This window comes from Mesoplodon bidens (assembly GCF_964165515.1).
Source record: "Mesoplodon bidens genome assembly, chromosome: X".
In the NCBI taxonomy this organism is placed as follows: domain Eukaryota; kingdom Metazoa; phylum Chordata; class Mammalia; order Artiodactyla; family Ziphiidae; genus Mesoplodon; species Mesoplodon bidens.
Window position 1 is genome coordinate 69,071,292 of NC_138163.1, and position 20,258 is coordinate 69,091,549.

A 20,258-nucleotide genomic window follows, 5' to 3' on the forward strand; every position below is an offset into this window, starting at 1 on the left:
GGATCAAGGGTTTGAATAAGGATTATTCAAACAAGAGATGAGTATGTCATTTACAGAATGTCAAACAGAGAAAGTCTGAGAAAGGAGATTAATCAAAAGAAATCTCATGGAGAACATAAGTTGGTTTACTGTAGACATGTTTGCTACATCCCAAAAGTTTGAACAAAAGGCTTTCTTTTGAATTTGAAAGATCTATTTTTAAATGAATTTGCCTTAGCAGACATGTGGCAAATAAGAAACATGAGGCTATTAGCCTGAGTGTTCAGACTGAAAAATTCAGTTTTATCAAGAGCTTAGTTTATAATATGTTTAAAGAGTAGTCAGGAAACACCAATGATTTTTCATTAAAAGCTCTGTGGATGTCATTGTGATGGGCTGTATTGAAGAATCATTGAGTTGGCCTGGTGATTCTGGCCCTTTTACAAACCAGGGAGCCATTTTACACAAGAACTGTAGATACAGAACCTAGGTTGTGACCCAAGCGTATAAATTGACCCCCAGTGTTTTTGGAAGACTTTATTTTTAAAGATTGAATGATGACTTGTACTCTATAATTTATGCTAATTTATTCTGAGCCCCTGGTGCAGTTATTACATACAGATCAGTTTCTGTCATCCAATACATATAGTTTTATTGTGACTTTTCCCACAGAAAGTTAAATTTAAGGACAGCTGGAAAAGCTGGAACAAAAAAAGAATGAATCATCTACAGAATGTCACCAAGAACAGAGGAAGCTAGATATATGGCTAAGATCTATAAAATAGGGTCAGTTTCTGGGAGTGAGTTTTCTGAAGGCTATGTATTGCTTTTTGGCAGCTTTTTCTAAGTTAAGCATGATGATAATGCCTTCCCAGAGTGACGGCAGTGCCTAAAGGGCAATCCATCTGCCCACAACCTTTTCAGTGAGTGTGAAATTTGCATCAAAAGACCCACTGACTCAGATACTTATACCATATAATTTCTTGAATCATTAATAATGCTGTGCCCTTCCAGGCCCATGGTAACTCCTTGAAAGCACAGAAACTAATCCGTTCATTGTGCCCTCCTGTGTAGAAATTAGTATTAAGTAGTAATTTTGATGAATGGTCAGGAGTTAGTGATTGTTGAGTTTGTAACAAATAGCTGACTCTAATAACCACACCCCAGGTGGAGGAAGAGGGTTTCTGCAGAAGCCCTTCAAAGCGCTGCTTGTACGGGAAGACTGTACCAGACTTGAGCAGTTGAATTTGATTGTTACACACTTCAGAGGGGAGACTGCTCTCATGGATATGTGCATTACCTTAAACTTGTCTTCAGGAAGATATCTTCCTGCTATATCTAGTCCATCAGCAATTCTTGTCAGCTTTATGTCTCAAATATGTCCCCAGTCTCTCCACTTCGTCTCTATTGCCATGACCCTGCTTCAGGCCGCCATCATCTCTCGCTGGTCTACTGCAGACATAATTGGCCTCCCCTTTTTCACTCTTGCCCCCTTGACAATTATCCAGACAGCAGCCAGGCTCATTTTTAAAAACAAATACAAGTCTGATTGTGTCACTGTCCTGCTCAAAACCTTCTGGTGGCTTCTCATTGTTCTTAGAATAAAATTCAATATCTTTGCTGTGGCCTTTGAAGCCCTGCATGGTCAAGACCTTGGCTATCTCTGTGACCCCATTTCATACGATATTTCTCCCTAAGTCACTACATTCCAACCCCACTGGTGCTCTCTCTCTTCCTCAAATACACCGAGCTACTCTGCACTTCCAAGTTTCAAATTTGCTGTTTCTTCTGCTTAGTATATTCTATCTCTAGATCTTCACATAGTTGATGTCTTCTGGTCACCTACGTCTCAGCTCAAATATCAGTTCCTCAAAGAGGCTCTCCCTGATTATCCTATCTAATGTTCAGACCCATGTATCACCCTCACGTTATCCTGTTTTACTGTTTCAGAACACATATCACTGTTTACTGTTACTTTATTTCTTGTCTCTTGTGTACTAGATAAGTTATGTGTCAGCAAGGACAGTGTTTGTGTTGTTGACTTTTATATCCCTACTATCCAGAACTACAGCTGATGCATAGTAGGCCTAGTTTCATAAATATTTAGGAATGAAGAAGTAAATCTCAGTGCTCATCAGCGGTTCTCTTACAACTGTCACAGTTTCCTCTGGGGAAGGTAGTTGACTTGACCAGGTACCTAAGTTGCTTAAATTGTATTAGAAGAAACTACAGGCCTTGAACACCTGGAGGCAGATTCTCATAGTAATGGCAGTTTAGCCTTATAAACCCCACATGGGTGGTACAGTCTTTAATCATTGTCCTCTTTGCTATAAAAGGTGATAGCCAACAAAAGCTACAATTTATTGAATGTTTATGGTGTATCAGGCACAGAATAAGCACTTCACAGGCATTAGCTCATTTAATCCATGCAACAACCCTATGTGATAGGTTTTATTATTATCCCCATTTTATAGTCTTGAGAACTGAAGCATAGTCACACAGCTAGTAAGTGGGGCAATCCAGATAGGTACCTAGGCAGCCTGACTCCAGAGGTTGACCATCCACATGGATTGCACAACCACCTCTAAGAGCTGATCTCTTGATCTCTGTGCAATTTGTACATCATGACTGAGATTTTACACTTGACTTTTAGTGACCTTTTAGTTTTGGTGATCACTGCTTGCTAAACAAGTTCCTTTGGGTTCTATCACCATGACCAATATCATCATACTGGATCATACTGGATCACTGTGAATGAGACCACGCTGTAATGGAGCACTCATTTGAGGTGTTTTTGGTTTTTTTGTTTTTCTTTCTTTTTTCATGGTCTTGCTGCATAGTCTAAAACTTCATAGTAATGAATCCCAAGAACTTATAGCAAGGGATGAGGCCTAGCTTGGGATTGTTATGAACATAACTGTTTCCTGAGGCTGCAGGAATCATTCCCTATTGTGTAGCTCTTGCTCTCAAGAAAGCATTCAGTTCTGGGCCAATAGGAAGTCTATGCTGAGTTGGATGACACTAGCTTCAGTTGTTGGGGAGATATTGAGTGGAGGGGGGAGATGATGCTGTGACTTACATGCTGCCCAATTTTGTATTCCCAGGAGACAGACCAACTACAGGAAAAATGCATCATTCATTTCTGACACCCACTATACACTCACCCTCCTTCTCCCTACTTCCTGCTGGAAGAAAGTAGAAAAAAAGGGAAAAAAGGATGGTAGTATAAGTAAGCACCCTGCTAAGTAATATAAATATGTAACCAGTTAACATGATGTAGTAGTATAAATATGCAATGTAAGTATGTAACCCATAAACATACTATATTCTATGTAATATATATTAAAAGTATGTGTGTGTCAACAGCACTAAGACGTTTGGGACCCACTGTGTGTATGTGTGTATTTAAATGTTTAAAAATAAACACATACACCTACATGTAAGACTCCTCACACAGGTTTTTCAGACCAGCAGGCACTGGTTAAACATGATGGAAAGCTCAATATGTTACTTTAAATGTAGTGCTCTGATAGATGTATGTGTCTGAATATAGTTACAAATAAGTAACTGCAGTTGAACTTTGTATAGATAGATGGAATCACTGAAGCTTGTCTGTCTCTAATGAAACTTAGACTTGCCTAATTACTGTTGAATGGAACTTCTGCTGTATCAGTACAGGTTAAGCTGAAGTGTCACTACAGCACAGTGATGATGATCAGTGGTCACTCAGAACTCTCTTATAATGGACTTTTTTGTTTGGTTTGTTTTTAATGGTATTTGATAAAGTGTTTCAAATGTATTTCTGTAGTGACTTTTTTTTGATAGTATTACCTACTGTATTTAGTATGTTTGTAGGTGTTTTTTAAGTCCCATAAAACGTATACTTGCTTGCCTCTTAGCCCCATAGTACACTCTAGAAGGTAGATGTACAGAGCTGTCTTGCCAGGCATTATGTTAGGCCCCAGGATGGCTGATATGAACTGGGAAATCTGGGACCTGACTGGCATCATAGTCATTGATGTTCACCATCTTTGGCAGCTTAATTATCCATCAAAAGGCATGTTAACCCTTGGATCACTAGGCTGCCATTTAATGCACTGGAAGAAAACGTGTCTTGTAGAACCTTATTACCTCCCAAAGAATTAATGGTAAAGTGTTTTCTTTCTACTAACAGCACTTTCTCTGTTTAAAAATCTCTAGCTTACCAATATATACTTTATAAATCACTTTTTAAAATGTGAATTGCAAAGTATTCATAATTTGCTAAGTACTCTAAAGATGAGTACTCCCATGGTAATTCTTACTCTGAGCTATGTTCTAACTAAAATGAAGTCACACATAATCCATTTAACATTAAAGATAGAGAATAAACATGTACTTTTTAGGAGACAATGTAGAAATTGAGGAGTTATTTTACTCTTTGTAATAATCTTTACAACTCGTCAGGAATTAGAACAATTCTAAGAGTAACTTTGACTGACTCCGTGTTGCTTTCCTTCATAACACCAAAAAAGATGGTACTGACAGTGAAGCAGTTTGTATGATGGTTAACTGAGAAGCCACTGGGGCCAGATCGCCTGAGTTTTTATTCAGCAGTACCGTTTACTAAATGACCTTAAGCAAGTCACTTGACCTCTCTTTCCCTCAGTTTCCAAATCTCTAAAAATCTGCCTCATGGATTTGTAGGACACAATGTGTTAATACATGTAAAGCTTCTGGCATTTAGTGAGCACTCAGTGCTAGCCATGCTGATTATTTGTATTGTTGTCATTATTATTGACTGTGTGCACCAAAGACCACTATGTAGCCAACAGTTATTTCTTCACTTCTCATGTAATTCCCTACTTCTCATGTAAATGAGTTTTGAATGCAGCTCTCAAGAACTGCCTGCTGTTGTGCTTCTTACCCATTCATAAAAGAGTTCCTCAGTGGCTCATTACCACCAAGTAGCTCTCCCCTAACCACAAACATTTTTTTAAAAAGACTAAGTGTGATAATGCTTCATAAGAATATCACACAGTGGAGTTTTCATCAATCCCATCATTTTGCCCGGCACTTTTTACAAAACACTGTTTTTTGTCACTTGGGCACTAGGTACATTGATGAAAATACTGAAGTGAGAAAGAACAAATGCCACCACTGTGAGCAACACATAGCTCCCCTAACAGGTAAACCTGCTGTAGGGGAAAAAAGGCCAGTGAGAAGCAGTATGAAAAACACATATACATACAACTGTATGCTTTTGCAGTTACAGACACTTACAGAAGATATCAAGTCATCTTTCCAAGAGCACAAAATACTTCCTATGTTCTCATTTAAAATTAAAAGGAAATTTGTTGGATTATCATGACAGTGTCATTATTGTACTTCTTCCTCTGTAATATTCACCATCATCCTCACAAACCAGTTCTTAACATCTTTACGTTCTTATGTTTCTTCCATATAGTATATGTCCACTGTTAATAAATCATGTTTTTGAAAACCTGGTAATTTTTTCATGGCTTACTAAAATAAATATAGATGCCTCTATTACATTTTATATTTAAATGTATTTTTCAGAGGTCTCATTTACCATAAAAACTTCATAGAAATGAATTTTCAAACAAAAAGATACTTGATAATATTATATACTAAAGTAGCAATATGTTTCATAAACAAGTGCAATATATAATGAAAGGAGGTCTCTGTAGAAAATTGCATTTCATTTTAGTTAAGTGGATTTCTCATGCTTTTGATAAACTTGTAATCTATGACATGTTTTATGCTTTTTTAACCTTATACAATCTCTGACTAATTCTGAACTTGATCCCCTTGCCTTTCTTGCAATCTGCGAAGATACTTAAAATTGTTTTTCCCGGGCTTCCCTGGTGGCGCAGTGGCTGAGAGTCCGCCTGCCGATGCAGGGGACACGGGTTCGTGCCCCGATCCGGGAAGATCCCACATGCCGCAGAGTGGCTGGGCCCGTGAGCCATGGCCGCTGAGCCTGCGCGTCCGGAGCCTGTGCTCCGCAATGGGAGAAGCCACAACAGTGAGAGGCCCGTGTACTGCAAAAAAAAAAAAAAAAAAAAAAATTGTTTTTCCCCAGAGGGGGAATTGATGTGTGTGTTGGGGGTGGGGAGAGAGAGAGAAGGAAAGAGAGAGGGAGAGAGGGGGAGAGAGAGAGAGGGAGAGAAAGGAGGGAGAGAGAAAGAGGAGGGAGAGAGGGAGAGAGAGGAGGGGGAGAGGGAGGGAGGGAGAGAGAGAGGGAGAGAGGGGGAGAGAGGAGAGGGAGAGGGAGAGAGGAGGGAGAGAGAGAGGAGGGAGAGAGAAAGGAGGGAGAGGGAGAAAGAGGAGGGAGAGAGGGAGAGGGAGAGGGAGAGAGAGAGAGAGAGACAGAGAGAGAGAGAGAGAGAGAGAGAGAGAGAGAGAGAAACATGTACCAGTCTAAGTGAAATGAAAAACTCCACAGGTCAGTTGGTAACAGCTCATCTGTAGCTACTTAAGAGGATGTTGGAAACACTGGTGCTACTATTCACATGAAAAAGATATCCCCAGGCTAATGAGAATACTAATCATGTGGTTCACACTTTTAACTTGCTTGTCCATATTGGGGCCTTAACCTAATTCAGCCTATTTGTTTTTAGTGGGCCAGTAACATTTCATGTGCATATGATCTTCAATATCATCAGGAAATTGATGGTGAAAGTTGGGCTGTTTGTCGTGATCACATCAATTTCACTGTATCAGTATTCCCTTACCAATAACAGGAGGCAGAATATCACTTGAGAAATGTAGCTAAACAGTCCAGCAGAAATATGACCTCATCTAACACTCTTTAGAATCTGAGTACAATGTCTCAAATAATACCAGGTGAACCAACGCAGGTAATAAATAGTTTCATAATTTGATATGTGACTGGTGAACAAGATTAGCAAGGAGAAGAGAATATCTTGTAGCTAATGTCCTGGGTACAATTTGCAGTCTAAAGGGTTTCTGAACACATGAAATTTTGCTTGCTTGCTCTAGTGTGCCATTTCTTGTATTAGTCTAAATTTTTCAATGGGAAAAAAAAACCCTGATTTCCTCGTTGTTCTATACCAGAAGGAATTATTACCTAACTTAATTAGCTTGGTCATAACTACTAAAATGATTGAATTTAGAAATACAATAAGAATATTATGCCATATTTAGAGAGAGTCACTTATCTGTGTCACTCATTTATATTTTTCATTATAATCTGGTTATGAAGTATTTTAAGGATGTTTCAGAAAGTACAGATAATATACAGACCAGCCATGTAACCACTCACGGTTTTGCCAAATCTTAACATTTTGCCATATTTGCTCTCAATATATTTTTTAAAGAAACTGAGCAATTGAAACCTTCAGTGTAACTTTCACTCTTTCCCTTCTCAGAGATAACTACTATCCTGAATTTCATGTTCATAATTCCCTTAAATATTTGTTTACTTTTACTACATGTATATGTGTCCATAAATGATATTGTGTGTGTGTATATATATATAGTATTATTTTGCATATAAAGTTTTAAAACTTTTTACAAATGATATCACTCTGGATATATTCTTCCCCAACTTGCTATTATCGCTCAATTTTTATGTTTTTGCCATATATCCCTGGTGATAGATGGGGCTGTAGTTCATTCATTTAAATTGCTTATAGTATTCTGTAGTACAATGTGAGAGATTAAGCCAACTGTACAGTTAGAAGGTGTAGTCCCCACAAGACCTCCCACACTTCTGACACAAACTGCAAGTTTGGGGGATTCCCAAAACGACCCTCAGTTTTGATAGTTCACCAGAGGGACTCCCACGACTCACTAAAAGCTGTTAACTCACCATTATGCTTTATTTTTTATTATTATTATTTTTAATATATATATATTTTTAATTAATTTATTTATTTATGTTTGGCTGTGTTGGGTCTTCGTTTCTGTGCGAGGGCTTTCTCCAGTTGCGGCGAGCAGGGGCCACTCCTCATCGCGGTGTGCGTGCCTCTCACTATCGCGGCCTCTCCTTGCGGAGCACAGGCTCCAGACGCGCAAGCTCAGTAGTTGTGGCTCACGGGCCTAGTTGCTCCGCGGCATGTGGGATCCTCCCAGACCAGGGCTCGAACCCGTGTCCCCTGCATTGGCAGGCAGACTCTCAACCACTGTGCCACCAGGGAAGCCCCACCGTTATGCTTTATTACAGGGAATGCGTATAGCTTGAGATGAGTCAAGGGAAGAAGTGTGTAGGATAGATTACAGGGCGGTTCCAAATGTGGAGCTTTCAGTTTTCCTCTCCCCGTGTTATTCTCCTCTTATTGATGTATAGCACTATGCACAGAAGATGGCTAACCAGGGAGGCTCAGCGGAGCTTCAGTGTCCAGAGTTTTCATTGGTGCTCCATCACTCAGGTGTGACTGATTTGCCCATGGGGCTGATCTCAGTCTCCAGCCCCACCAGAGGTTAACTGAAATACCACAGTTCCCAAAGTCTCCACCCTAAATCACACTTTGGTCTTTCTGGCATGACTATCCCCCACCCTAAGACTCTGGTGTGGCCAGCCCTCCCCCTAAGTCATATTGTTAGACTGTCTGGTGACCCAAGGGCCACACACAAACAAGGACACTTCTTTCAGGCTTGGCATTCCAAGGGCTTAGAGATAACTTCCCAGAAACCAAGAACAAAGGCCGGACGTCTTTGTGGGCCAGGTTAAATTCTTTACTACACATATGAATATACCACATTTTCTTTTGTTCATTCTCCTCTTGATGGACATTTGGGTTGCATGTGATGTATATCAAGTAGTACCTATATTTATTTATTTAATGAATGCTTTATGTAATACTGTATGACAGGCACTGTGTAGCTTCTTTACAAATATTAACTCATTTAATTCCCAGAAGAATCCTCTGTGATATAAATACTATTATTCTCATTCTACAGATGAAGAAAATAGGATACGCAGAGGCTAAATACCTTGTTCAAGGTCACACAGTCAGTAGGTGGAATAGCTGAGGTATAAACTCAGGCAGTCAGAATCCTTCCCCATAACCACTATGTTTTGCTGTCTAAAAAAAATGCAGCAACAATTATTTTTATACACGTCTTCTTTTGTATATATGTCTGAGAGTCTTTGTAAGTTTTATGCCTAATAGAATTGCTGCGCTGTAGGTGTATGCATCATCAACTTTATTAGACATGGCCAAATTATTATCCAAACTGATAATTTTAAATAATTTGTAAGATATTTGCACATATCTTTCCTAGTCTGTGGCTTTTCATTTTCTTTTGTTGTCCAGATGTTTATAATTTTAAAATACTTCATTTTTTTCAATATTTTCTCTATGATTTTGCTTTTTGTATCTTATTCAAGAAATATTTCTTTCCCCTGAGCTCAAATGTATATCCTCCTATATTCTAGAAGCTTTGCCTTTTATATTTGTACCTTTCATCTACCTGGGATTGATTCTGAATATGGTGTAAAACAGTTTTCTCAAAACCACTTGTTCAGTGGTCCATTCTTTCCCCATTGGTCTGTAATGCCACCTCTGTCATAATCATATTCATATACTTATAGGTCTTTATATTAGTTTGCTATTGCTGCCATAACAAATCACCACAAACTTATTAGCTTAAAACCATACAAGTTATTATCTTATAGTCCTGGAGGTCAGAAGTCTAAAATGGGTGGGCAGGGCTATCTTCCTTCTTGGGGCTCTAGGAGAGAATTTGTTTCTTGTCTTTTCCAGCTTATAAAGGGCCCCTACATTCCTTGGCTTGTGACCCCCTTCTAGCAGTAGCATCACTCTGACCTCTGTTTCCATCCTCAAAATCTTCACTGACTTTGACCCTTCTGCTTCCTTTTTTAAAGTACTTTTCCGATGACATCGCACCCACTGGGATAATCCAGGATAATCTCTCCAGCTCAAGATCCATCATTTAATCACATCTTTAGAGACCCTCTTGCTGTGTAAGAGAACATATCCACAGGTTCCAGGGATTAGGATGTGAACATCTGTAATGGGGGCATTGTTCAGCCTACCACAGTCTTCTTCCTGGACTTTCCATCATTCTTATGTTTTTAATTCATCCCTTTTAAGCATACCCATTTTATAATCTCTGATAGCTCTACTATCTGAGTAAAGTGTTTTGGGAATCTAATTCTGCTGTTTATTGTGTCCAGTAATTCTCACTCAGGATAAGATGTGTTTCTTCATCTGTTGTATAATTTTAGATTATAAAGTCATCATAAGGGAACTCTGTGACAATCCATGTGGCCTGGGTTGAGGTCATATTGCTCCAGAAAGTTTTAGCAGTTGCTTCCACCAAGTTTCCAGGAGGTACTACTGACCCAGAGCCACTTTAATGATGTTTTATTGGTTGAGGGTTTCTTGGATCATGTAGTAGTGTAATTTCAAATTTCCAACCTATGTGAGAGCAGACCACTGGTTATAAATATAGAGGTATATATATCTTCTTCCACACAGGGCTTTAGGTAAAGCAATTTCTTATGTTTTCTCTCTCTTGTAGTGTTTGGATTTTCTACCTTGATCACCTCTTCACTGAGTCCTTTTAGGGATCCATATGTTGTTAGAGAATATCTCATTCTCTACTCCCTGCCTTGTTTGGATCCTAAGGCCTCTCTTTTCCCTACGTGGGTGGGCATTAAAACCCCAGCCCTTAGATTCATGAGTTAGGCAAACTCCTTAGAGCTTCTGTAGCATTAACTCTTGTGCTTACTGCTCTGGTTTTCAGTTCCCGGTTTAGTTTTTGCTTACTTTTATGGTAAATCTCCAGAGCTTTCCCTGCTTGTTTCTTCCTTAACATTTCTTTGCGGTCACTTCTGTTGGGTGGGGGTCTCATTCATCACCTTTTGAGGCTATTTGTAGCCTATGTATCTCAGTAGCTGATTTGGTGTTGGGGGTAGCTGAGCTTTGTTTAGGGACACTTTTGGCTTGGTCTGAATTCTAGGCTTCCACGTTGTATTATTAGCACTATTACCTGTGCTGCATTAAAATATTACTAATCTTACCTCTGAGAGATTCTTAATACCATGATAGAAAAGGTAATAAATTGTCAAAATCTTTTTTCTCTAAGACCAATTAAATTTATTAAATGTTAGATATTTAAAAGAATATTATGTTGCCCTAATTTTGAACTCAAGAATTCTAATCCTCATTTTCCTATTCTCTTCCTAGGATGTGTGCAGTGTTTGGTGGAATCTATTGTCTTCGCCATTTGGTACAGTGCCTTGTCGTGGACAAAGAATCTGGAAAGTGAGGATGATATAAGTTACCTTCCTATATTTACATCCCAAACACAAGTGAAAAATGCTAAAGTCGATTTTTAAAAAATGATTCTTCAAAGATCCTCCTTGGAATTAATAGCATATCAACCTTGATTAAAACTAATTTGTGTTTACATCTTCCAGAACAAGGAAAGTGAGTTCAGAATATAGAAACTAAATTAATTTCCCTACAATATGACTATAGCTCCTGATCATCCAAGCTTGGAAGACAGATCATTTCAGCTGCCGGGCTTGGGTGATGAGTGATGTTAGTTTTCCTTATAGCCTTACCTCCTCTAATTGATTTTCATCAGATGACAACAAAGCCCTCTGTTATTGCATTTTTAAAAATGGAGCTTACCTAAAGACTCATCAGATTAATCTCTGCTGATAATGCATGTCACTCCAAGAGAAAAGACTTTAATGAGTTTTTAGGTAGATTGTTGTCATAAACTATGCTGCCCTGTTATCTGAGGATAAATTCTTTTACAACCGTATGAGGTCTGCAGTCTGATTTAGGATTGAAATAAGGATGTACCTGCTTTTAAAGAAAGCTGAGCACAGTCTATTTATCTGTGTATTTTTATATTTCAACTATATTTTTCTAGGATTTATTATTTAGTTACTAGCATTTTCTGTTGTCTAAATTACACTAAATAAGTAGTATTCTTTGATATCTGGGTTTTACACTGAAACTTAAATGGGTCAACGGGATCGAGTTTTAGGAGCTATTTAATTTGCTATGTATTTTCCTTTTTTGTTATATGTTCTTAAGCATATACTGACTTATATCTCTTGTGTGACTGTTTTTAGGGGTATATAAAGAAACAGTATTTTTCAGGTCATAAAATACCTTAATATCTTGAACTGGAAGCTTAAAAATATAAGTTTTAAGCTGTTTTTTTTTCATTTTACAGTAATTCTGTATAGTCTAAGTGGCATAAAATGTCTGTTAACTTCTTAAAAGCCAGTTATAGTGCACCGACTAGTATTTCAAGATATGGTGGAGAACAAATTCAGCTAGAATATGTAATAGTTAAACAGTGAATTTGCTTTAGAAAAGTAATTCTCTAGTATAAGATAAAATAGGCACATCATTTAAAGGCTTATAATTTACTTTTAGCAATTTAACAGAAAGGTACTACGTAAATGAAGCATGATAATCTACAGTGAAAAAATCCACCCTGAAGGCCCAAGATACTCATATATTGATGCATGAAGGGCTCTGTGGAGGTTCATGAAGGAATAGTTGTCTTTATGACTCTTAGAGTCATTTTTCCTTATGCATTCATTTTGAAGCATGAGTATGTACCCATGATGTAAAGGCAGATAATGAATTGCTTGTTTGGTGTTTATTTACTTAGATTCTTTTACCTTTTGGGGGCCTCATTCCAGTCCTACACGTTACTTTTAGTGACATGAAGAATTTGCATGGCTCATGTTTGTTTTAAAAAAAAAAGGATATGTTAGTACAGTAAAAACATCTGTTGAACTAAAGGCTACATTTACCTTAACTTTGACTTAGTTTTTATTACAAACTGAACAGAAGAACTCTTCTTTGTGGTCTGCTGCAGATTTCAGTTGCAACAGATAGCTGAGGGCTAAGGGTCTAATGACCAAAGTTTGGTAGTTTTCAAATTTTAATGTGCCTATGAATCACTAGGTAAACTTGTTTAAAAAAAATACACATTTCTGTGCCTCACGCTGGGAGAGTGAAATTGGATAATGTGCTTAGAGTGGAGCCAGGGAATTTGCAGTTTTAAGGAACACCCCCAAATGAATATAATGTAGGTGCTCCTTAGATGACACTAAGAAACACTGATCTGTAAGGTAAAGTTCAGGACTTAGCCAGTGGTACTATATTCCATGATGGACTGGGGACTCTAGGTCTTAATTCATTTCTTTTGCATCTTTGTAGAAGGACCTCAAACATAACAGTTATTCTCTAACAACTCTGAAGGCATGCAATGGTCAGGTAACCCTGGAGGGAAAGAAGACATGGAACTCTGTCACTGCCATAAGTGACAGTGGACACAAGTCACTTTTCTCTGGGCCAGTTCCCTTATCTGCAAGATGAGTTAGATGGACTCTGCAGTAGTTTTCGAGTCTCCTCCAGCTATGACATGCTTCAGTTGAGTTACTGAAAGTACTTAGTTTTTCCTTAACACTTAGAAGTAAGTTATTTTAAGATGTTTTATATGCCAAAATGTAGTCCATTCTCACATACTGGGTTATCTTCAGTCCCAGTGAGAAATTGAAAAAAAAAAGTTCAAACAACTTGTATGTGTCTACTTTAATGAATGTAAATGAAATAGCAAGATGTCTACTTATGCTGTTTATTATTATTTTACTAGAACCTCAGTTTTCCAGTGAATATTTTTTTCTTGTCCATCTTGGGGTGGTTAAGATACAGCCATTTTGTATTCTGCATATGATTCTCATACTGGAAAACTTATTCCAAGCCATAACTATTTAATTCCTTAATAGTGGGACAGTTAAACATTTGACCTGCATTTATAATATTCCCGATATCTACAGTATTCTCACTATACTAAATTGTGTATGGGATCTTTCAAATGTTTCTTTTAAGAGACAACCATTACTTCAGAAGTGTAAATTCATATCTTTGCTAGTAATTATGAAATTTTGCTTCTTTAAAATATCCATTCTATCAACTCAAAGAGTCTCTATAAACATCTAAAGCTAGCATTGATTGAAGTTGACTCAGGCTAATGTATCTTTCCCAAATACTATTTTGTCATTCAAAATCAAATAATTGAGAGACCTACCAGTGATAGGAGATGTTTTGTTAGGACTTGAATATAAAGTGAGGGATAATTTTTTGAGGGGAAAAACTTGAGTTTATATTTGGGCATATCCAGCATACATTTCTTTTTAAGCAATCCAGGTTGACTCAAGTAATTGTTTATTCTAAGTGTAATTGGCATATTAGTCAAGGAATCTGCAGATGTTTGTATTTGTCTCCTTGTGGTTTTATATTACCTTTTTCCCCCAATTTTCCTATAAGGAACACTTGACATCCCCTTTACTCTTCGGTGTAGTTAAGAGCTAACCATGCTTCAGGTCTAAGGTCTAAGTTTATTTCCTGATCCCACAGACTAGATCAGAACCCAGCCCCCCAACTCAGGTTCCCTTTTATAATTATAAATTCCCCCTAAGAAAAGTCAGGGTCTCACTGCTTTATCTCCAGAACCAAGGCAGGTTCCTATCACCCATTATACGCAGTAGCTTTGTGTTAAATGAATGAACGAAGATTAAAAACTGATGATAACCTTTTCTGTGCTTTTCTTTTCACCTTTCACTGAGGAAACCTGATAGAAGCATAAATGATCATAGCACTGAGTTTAGCATGGTGATTACACATCAAAGTATCATACCAATGTTGAGAAGAGAAATATGGAATATGTAACTAAATGCATACTTATTTTCAGCTGGATCTTATTTTTCATTTTTTTCCCCAAAGGTCAAGGTTTATTTATTTATTATTTTTTAAATTTCTGAATGTTATTTTATTTATTTTTTATACAGATTCTTTTTAGTTATCCATTTTATACACATTAGTGTTCATATGTCAATCCCAATCTCCCAATTCATCACACCACCACCACCACCACACCCCGCCGCCTTACCTCCTTGGTGTCCGTACGTTTGTTCTCTACATCTGTGTCTAAATTTCTGCCCTGCAAACCAGTTCATCTGTACCATTTTTCTAGGTTCCACATGTATGCGTTAATATACAATATTTGTTTTTCTCTTTCTGACATACTTCACTCTGTATGACAGCCTCGAGATTCGTCCAGGTCTCTACAAATGACCCAATTTCGTTCCTTTTTATGTCTGAGTAATATTCCATTGTATATATGTACCACATCTTCTTTATCCATTCATCTGTCGATGGGCATTTAGATTGCTTCCATGACCTGGCTATTGTAAATAGTGCTGCAATGAACATTGGGATGCTTGTGTCTTTTGGAATTATGGTTTTCTCTGGGTATATGCCCAGTAGTGGGATTGCTGGGTCATATGGTAACTCTGTTTTTAGTTTTTTTTTTTTTTTAATTAATTAATTTATTTTTAGCTGTGTTGGGTCTTCGTTTCTGTGCGAGGGCTTTCTCTAGTTGTGGCAAGTGGGGACCACTCTTCATCGCGGTGCACAGGCCTCTCACTGTCGCGGCCTCTCTTGTTGCGGAGCACAGGCTCCAGACGTGCAGGCTCAGCAGTTGTGGCCCACGGGCCCAGCTGCTCCACGGCATGTGGGATCTTCCCGGACCAGGGCTCGAACCCGTGTCCCCTGCATTGGCAGGCAGATTCTCAACCACTGCGCCACCAGGGAAGCCCCTGTTTTTAGTTTTTTAAGGAACCACCATACTGTTCTCCATAGTGGCTGTATCAATTTACATTCCCACTAACAGTGCAAGAGGTTCCCTTTTCTCCACACCCTCTCCAGCATTTGTCATTTGTAGATTTTTTGATGATGCCCATTCTAACTGGTGTGAGGTGATACCTCATTGTAGTTTTGATTTGCATTTCTCTAATAATTAGTGATGTTGAGCAGATTTTCATGTGCTTCTTGGCCATCTGTATGTTTTCTTTGGAGAAATGTCTATTTAGGTCTTCTGCCCATTTTCTGATTGGGTTGTTTGTTTAATATTGAGCTGCATGAGCTGTTTATATATTTTGGAGATTAATCCTTTGTCCGTTGATTCATTTGCAAATATTTTCTCCCATTCTGAGGGTTGTCTTTTCATCTTGTTTGTACTTTCCCTTGCTTTGCAAAAGCTTTTTTTTTTTTTTTTTTTTTTTTCAGTGTGCGGGCCTCTCACTGTTGTGGTCTCTCCCGTAGCGGTGCACAGTCTCCGGATGCGCAGGCTCAGCGGCCATGGATCATGGGCCCAGCCGCTCTGCGGCATGTGGGATCTTCCTGGACCGGGGCACGAACCCACGTCCCCTGCATTGGCAGGCGGACTCTCAACCACTGCGCCACCAGGGAAGCCCCCTGCAAAAGCTTTTAAGTTTCATTAGGTCCCATTTGTTTATTTTTGTTGTATTTCCATTATTTTAGGAGATGGATCAAAAGAGATTTTGCTATGATTTATGTCAAAGAGTGCTCTTCCTATGTTTTCCTCTAAGAGTTTTATAGTGTCTGGTCTTAACATTTAGGTCTCTAATCCATTTTGAGTTTATTTTTGTTTATGGTGTTAGGGAGTGTTCTAATTTCATTCTTTTACATGTAGCTGTCCAGTTTTCCCAGCACCAATTATTGAAGAGACTGTCTTTTCTCCATTGTATATCCTTGCCTCCTTTATCATAGACTAGTTGACCATAGGTGCATGGGTTTATCTCTGGGCTGTCTATCCTGTTCCATTGATCTATATTTCTGTTTTTGTGCCAGTACCGTATTGTATTGATTACTGTAGCTTTGTAGTATAGTCTGAAGTCAGGGAGTCTGATTCCTCCACCTCCGTTTTTTTCCCTCAAGACTGCTTTGGCTATTCGGGGTCTTTTGTGTCTCCATACAAATTTTAAGATTTTTTGTTCTGGTTCTGTAAAAAATGCCATTGGGGATTTGATAGGGATTGCATTGAATCTGTAGATTGCTTTGGGTAGTATAGTCATTTTCCCAATATTGATTCTTCCAATCCAAGAACATGGTATATCTCTCCATCTGTTTGTATCATCTTTAATTTCTTTCATCAGTGTCTTATAGTTTTCTGCATACAGGTCTTTTGTCTCCCTAGGTAGGTTTCTTCCTAGGTATTTTATTCTTTTTGTTGCAGTGGTAAATGGGAGTGTTTCCTTGATTTCTCTTTCAGATTTTTCATCATTAGTGTATAGGAATGCAAGGGATTTCGGTGCATTAATTTTCTGTCCTGCTGCTTTACCAAATTCATTGATTAGCTCTAGTAGTTTTCTGGTGACATCTTTAGTATTTTCTATGTATAGTATCATATCATCTGCAAACAGTGACAGTTTTACTTCTTCTTTTCCGATTTGGATTGCTTTTATTTCGTTTTCTTCTCTGATTGCCGTATCTAGGACTTTCAAAACTATGTTGAATAATAGTGGCAAGAGTGGACATCCTTGTCTTCTTCCTGATCTTAGTGGAAATGTTTTCAGGTTTTCATCTTTGAGAATGATGTTTTCTGTGGGTTTGTTGTATATGGCCTTTATTATGTTGAGGTAGGTTCTCTCTATGCCCACTTTCTGGAGAGTTTTTATCATAAATGGGTGTTGAATTTTGTCGAAAACTTTTTCTGCATCTATTGAGATGATCATATGTTTTTTTTCTTCAATTTGTTAATATGGTGTATCGCATTGATTGATTTGCATATATTGAAGAATCCTTGCATCCCTAGGATAAATCCCACTTGATCATGATGTATGGTCCTTTTAATGTGTTGTTGGATTTGTTTGCTAGTATTTTGTTGAGGATTTTTGCATCTGTATTCATCAGTGATATTAGTCTGTAAATTTTTTTTTTCTGGAGTATCTTTGTCTGGATTTGGTATCAGGGTGTGGAGGCCCCATAGAATGAGTTTGGGAGTATTCCTTCCTCTGAAATTTTTTGGAAGAGTTTGAGAAGGATGGGTGTTTGCTCTTCTCTAAATGTTTGGTAGAATTCACCTGTGGAGCCATCTGGTCCTGGACTTTTGTTTGTTGGAAGATTTTTATTCTGAGTTTCAATTTCATTACTTGTAATTGGTCTGTTTATATTTTCTATTTCTTCCTGGTTCAGTCTTGGAAGGTTATACCTTTCTAAGAATTTGGCCATTTCTTCCAGGTTGTCCATTTTATTAGCATAGAGTTGCTTGTAGTAGTCTCTTAGGATGATTTGTATTTGTGCAGTGTCTGTTGTAACGTCTCCTTTTTCATTTCTAATTTTATTGATTTGAGTCCTCTCCCTCTTTTTCTATTTTTTTTTTTTTTTTTTTTTACTTTTTATTTTATATTGGAGTATAGCCGATTAACAATGTTGTGATAGTTTCAGATGCACAGCAAAGGAACTCGGCTATACATATGCATGTACCCATTCTCCCCCAAACTCCCCTCCCATCCAGGCTGCCACATAACATTGAGCAGAGTCCCCTGTGCTATATAGTAGGTCCACTGGTTATCCATTTTTTTTAAGTTTATTTATTTATTTTTTTAATTAGTTTCTGCTTTATAACAAAGTGAATCAGTCATACATATACATCTGTTCCCACATCCCTTCCCTCATGCATCTCCCTCCCTCCCACCCTCCCCATCCCACCCCTCCAGGCGGTCACAAAGCACCGAGCTGATCTCCCTGTGCTCTGCGGCTGCTTCCCACTATCTATCTACCTTACGTTTGGTAGTGTATACACGTCCATGCCTCTCTTTCGCCTTGTCACAGCCCACCCTTCCCCCTCCCCATATCCTCAAGTCCATTCTCAAGTAGGTCTGCGTCTTCATTCCCGTTTTGCCCCTAGGTTCTTCATGACATTTTTTTTTTAAATTCCGTATATATGTGTTAGCATACGGTATTTGTCTTTCTCTTTCTGACTAACTTCACTCTGTATGACAGACTCTAGGTCTATCCACCTCATTACAAATAGCTCAGTTTCGTTTCTTTTTATGGCTGAGTAATATTCCATTGTATATATGTGCCACATCTTCTTTATCCATTCATCCGATGATGGACACTTAGGTTGTTTCCAGCTCCGGGCTATTGTGAATAGAGCTGCAATGAACATTTTGGTACATGTCTCTTTTTGAATTATGGTTTTCTCAGGGTATATGCCCAGTAGTGGGATTGCTGGGTCATATGGTAGTTCTATTTGTAGTTTTTTAAGGAACCTCCATACCGTTCTCCATAGTGGCTGTACCAATTCACATTCCCACCAGCAGTGCAAGAGTGTTCCCTTTTCTCCACACCCTCTCCAGCATTTATTGTTTCTAGATTTCTCTTTTTTTTTTTTTAATTAGTTTCTGCTTTATAACAAAGTGAATCAGTCATACATATACATCTGTTCCCACATCCCTTCCCTCATGCATCTCCCTCCCTCCCACCCTCCCCATCCCACCCCTCCAGGCGGTCACAAAGCACCGAGCTGATCTCCCTGTGCTCTGCGGCTGCTTCCCACTATCTATCTACCTTACGTTTGGTAGTGTATATATGTCCATGCCTCTCTTTCGCTTTGTCACAGCTTACCCTTCCCCCTCCCCATATCCTCAAGTCCATTCTCAAGTAGGTCTGTGTCTTTATTCTCGTTTTGCCCCTAGGTTCTTCATGACATTTTTTTTTTAAATTCCGTATATATGTGTTAGCATACGGTATTTGTCTTTCTCTTTCTGACTAACTTCACTCTGTATGACAGACTCTAGGTCTATCCACCTCATTACAAATAGCTCAGTTTCGTTTCTTTTTATGGCTGAGTAATATTCCATTGTATATATGTGCCACATCTTCTTTATCCATTCATCCGATGATGGACACTTAGGTTGTTTCCAGCTCCGGGCTATTGTGAATAGAGCTGCAATGAACATTTTGGTACATGTCTCTTTTGGAAAAACTACAAATAGAACTACCATATGACCCAGCAATCCCACTACTGGGCATATACCCTGAGAAATCCCTCTTTTTCTTGATGAGTCTGGCTAATGGTTTATCAATTTTGTTTATCTTCTCAAAGAACCAGCTTTTAGTTTTATTGCTCTTTGCTATTGTTTTCTTTGTTTCTATTTCATTTATTTCTGCCCTGATCTTTATGATTTCTTTCCTTCTGCTAACTTTGGGTTTTGTTTGTTTTTCTTTCTTTAGTTCCTTTAGGTGTAAGGTGAGATTGTTTATTTGAGATTTTTCTTGTTTCTTGAGGTAGGCTTGTATTGCTATAAACTTACCTCTTAGAATTGCTTTTGCTGCATCCCATAGGTTTTGGGTCATCGTGTTTTCATTGTTATTTGTCTCTAGGTATTTTTTGACTTCCACTTTGATTCAGTGATCTCTCGGTTATTTAGTAACGTA

General features: G+C 38.3%; 1 protein-coding gene across 2 annotated transcripts in view; it reads left to right on the forward strand.

Moving 5' to 3' along the window:
• Nucleotides 1-20,258, forward strand: part of CHM (CHM Rab escort protein) — a 201,503-nt gene that overhangs the window by 113,223 nt on the left and 68,022 nt on the right. The window contains exons 9-10 of one of the 2 annotated variants that reach the window (XM_081222067.1): nucleotides 11,163-11,240; nucleotides 13,170-13,231. In XM_081222067.1, coding sequence (XP_081078193.1) covers nucleotides 11,163-11,240; nucleotides 13,170-13,200 — 109 coding nt within the window. In that variant the 3' untranslated portion in view covers nucleotides 13,201-13,231. Of the gene's footprint in view, nucleotides 1-11,162; nucleotides 11,241-13,169; nucleotides 13,232-20,258 lie in introns of those variants that run through there. The other variant, XM_081222066.1, reaches the window with a different exon arrangement.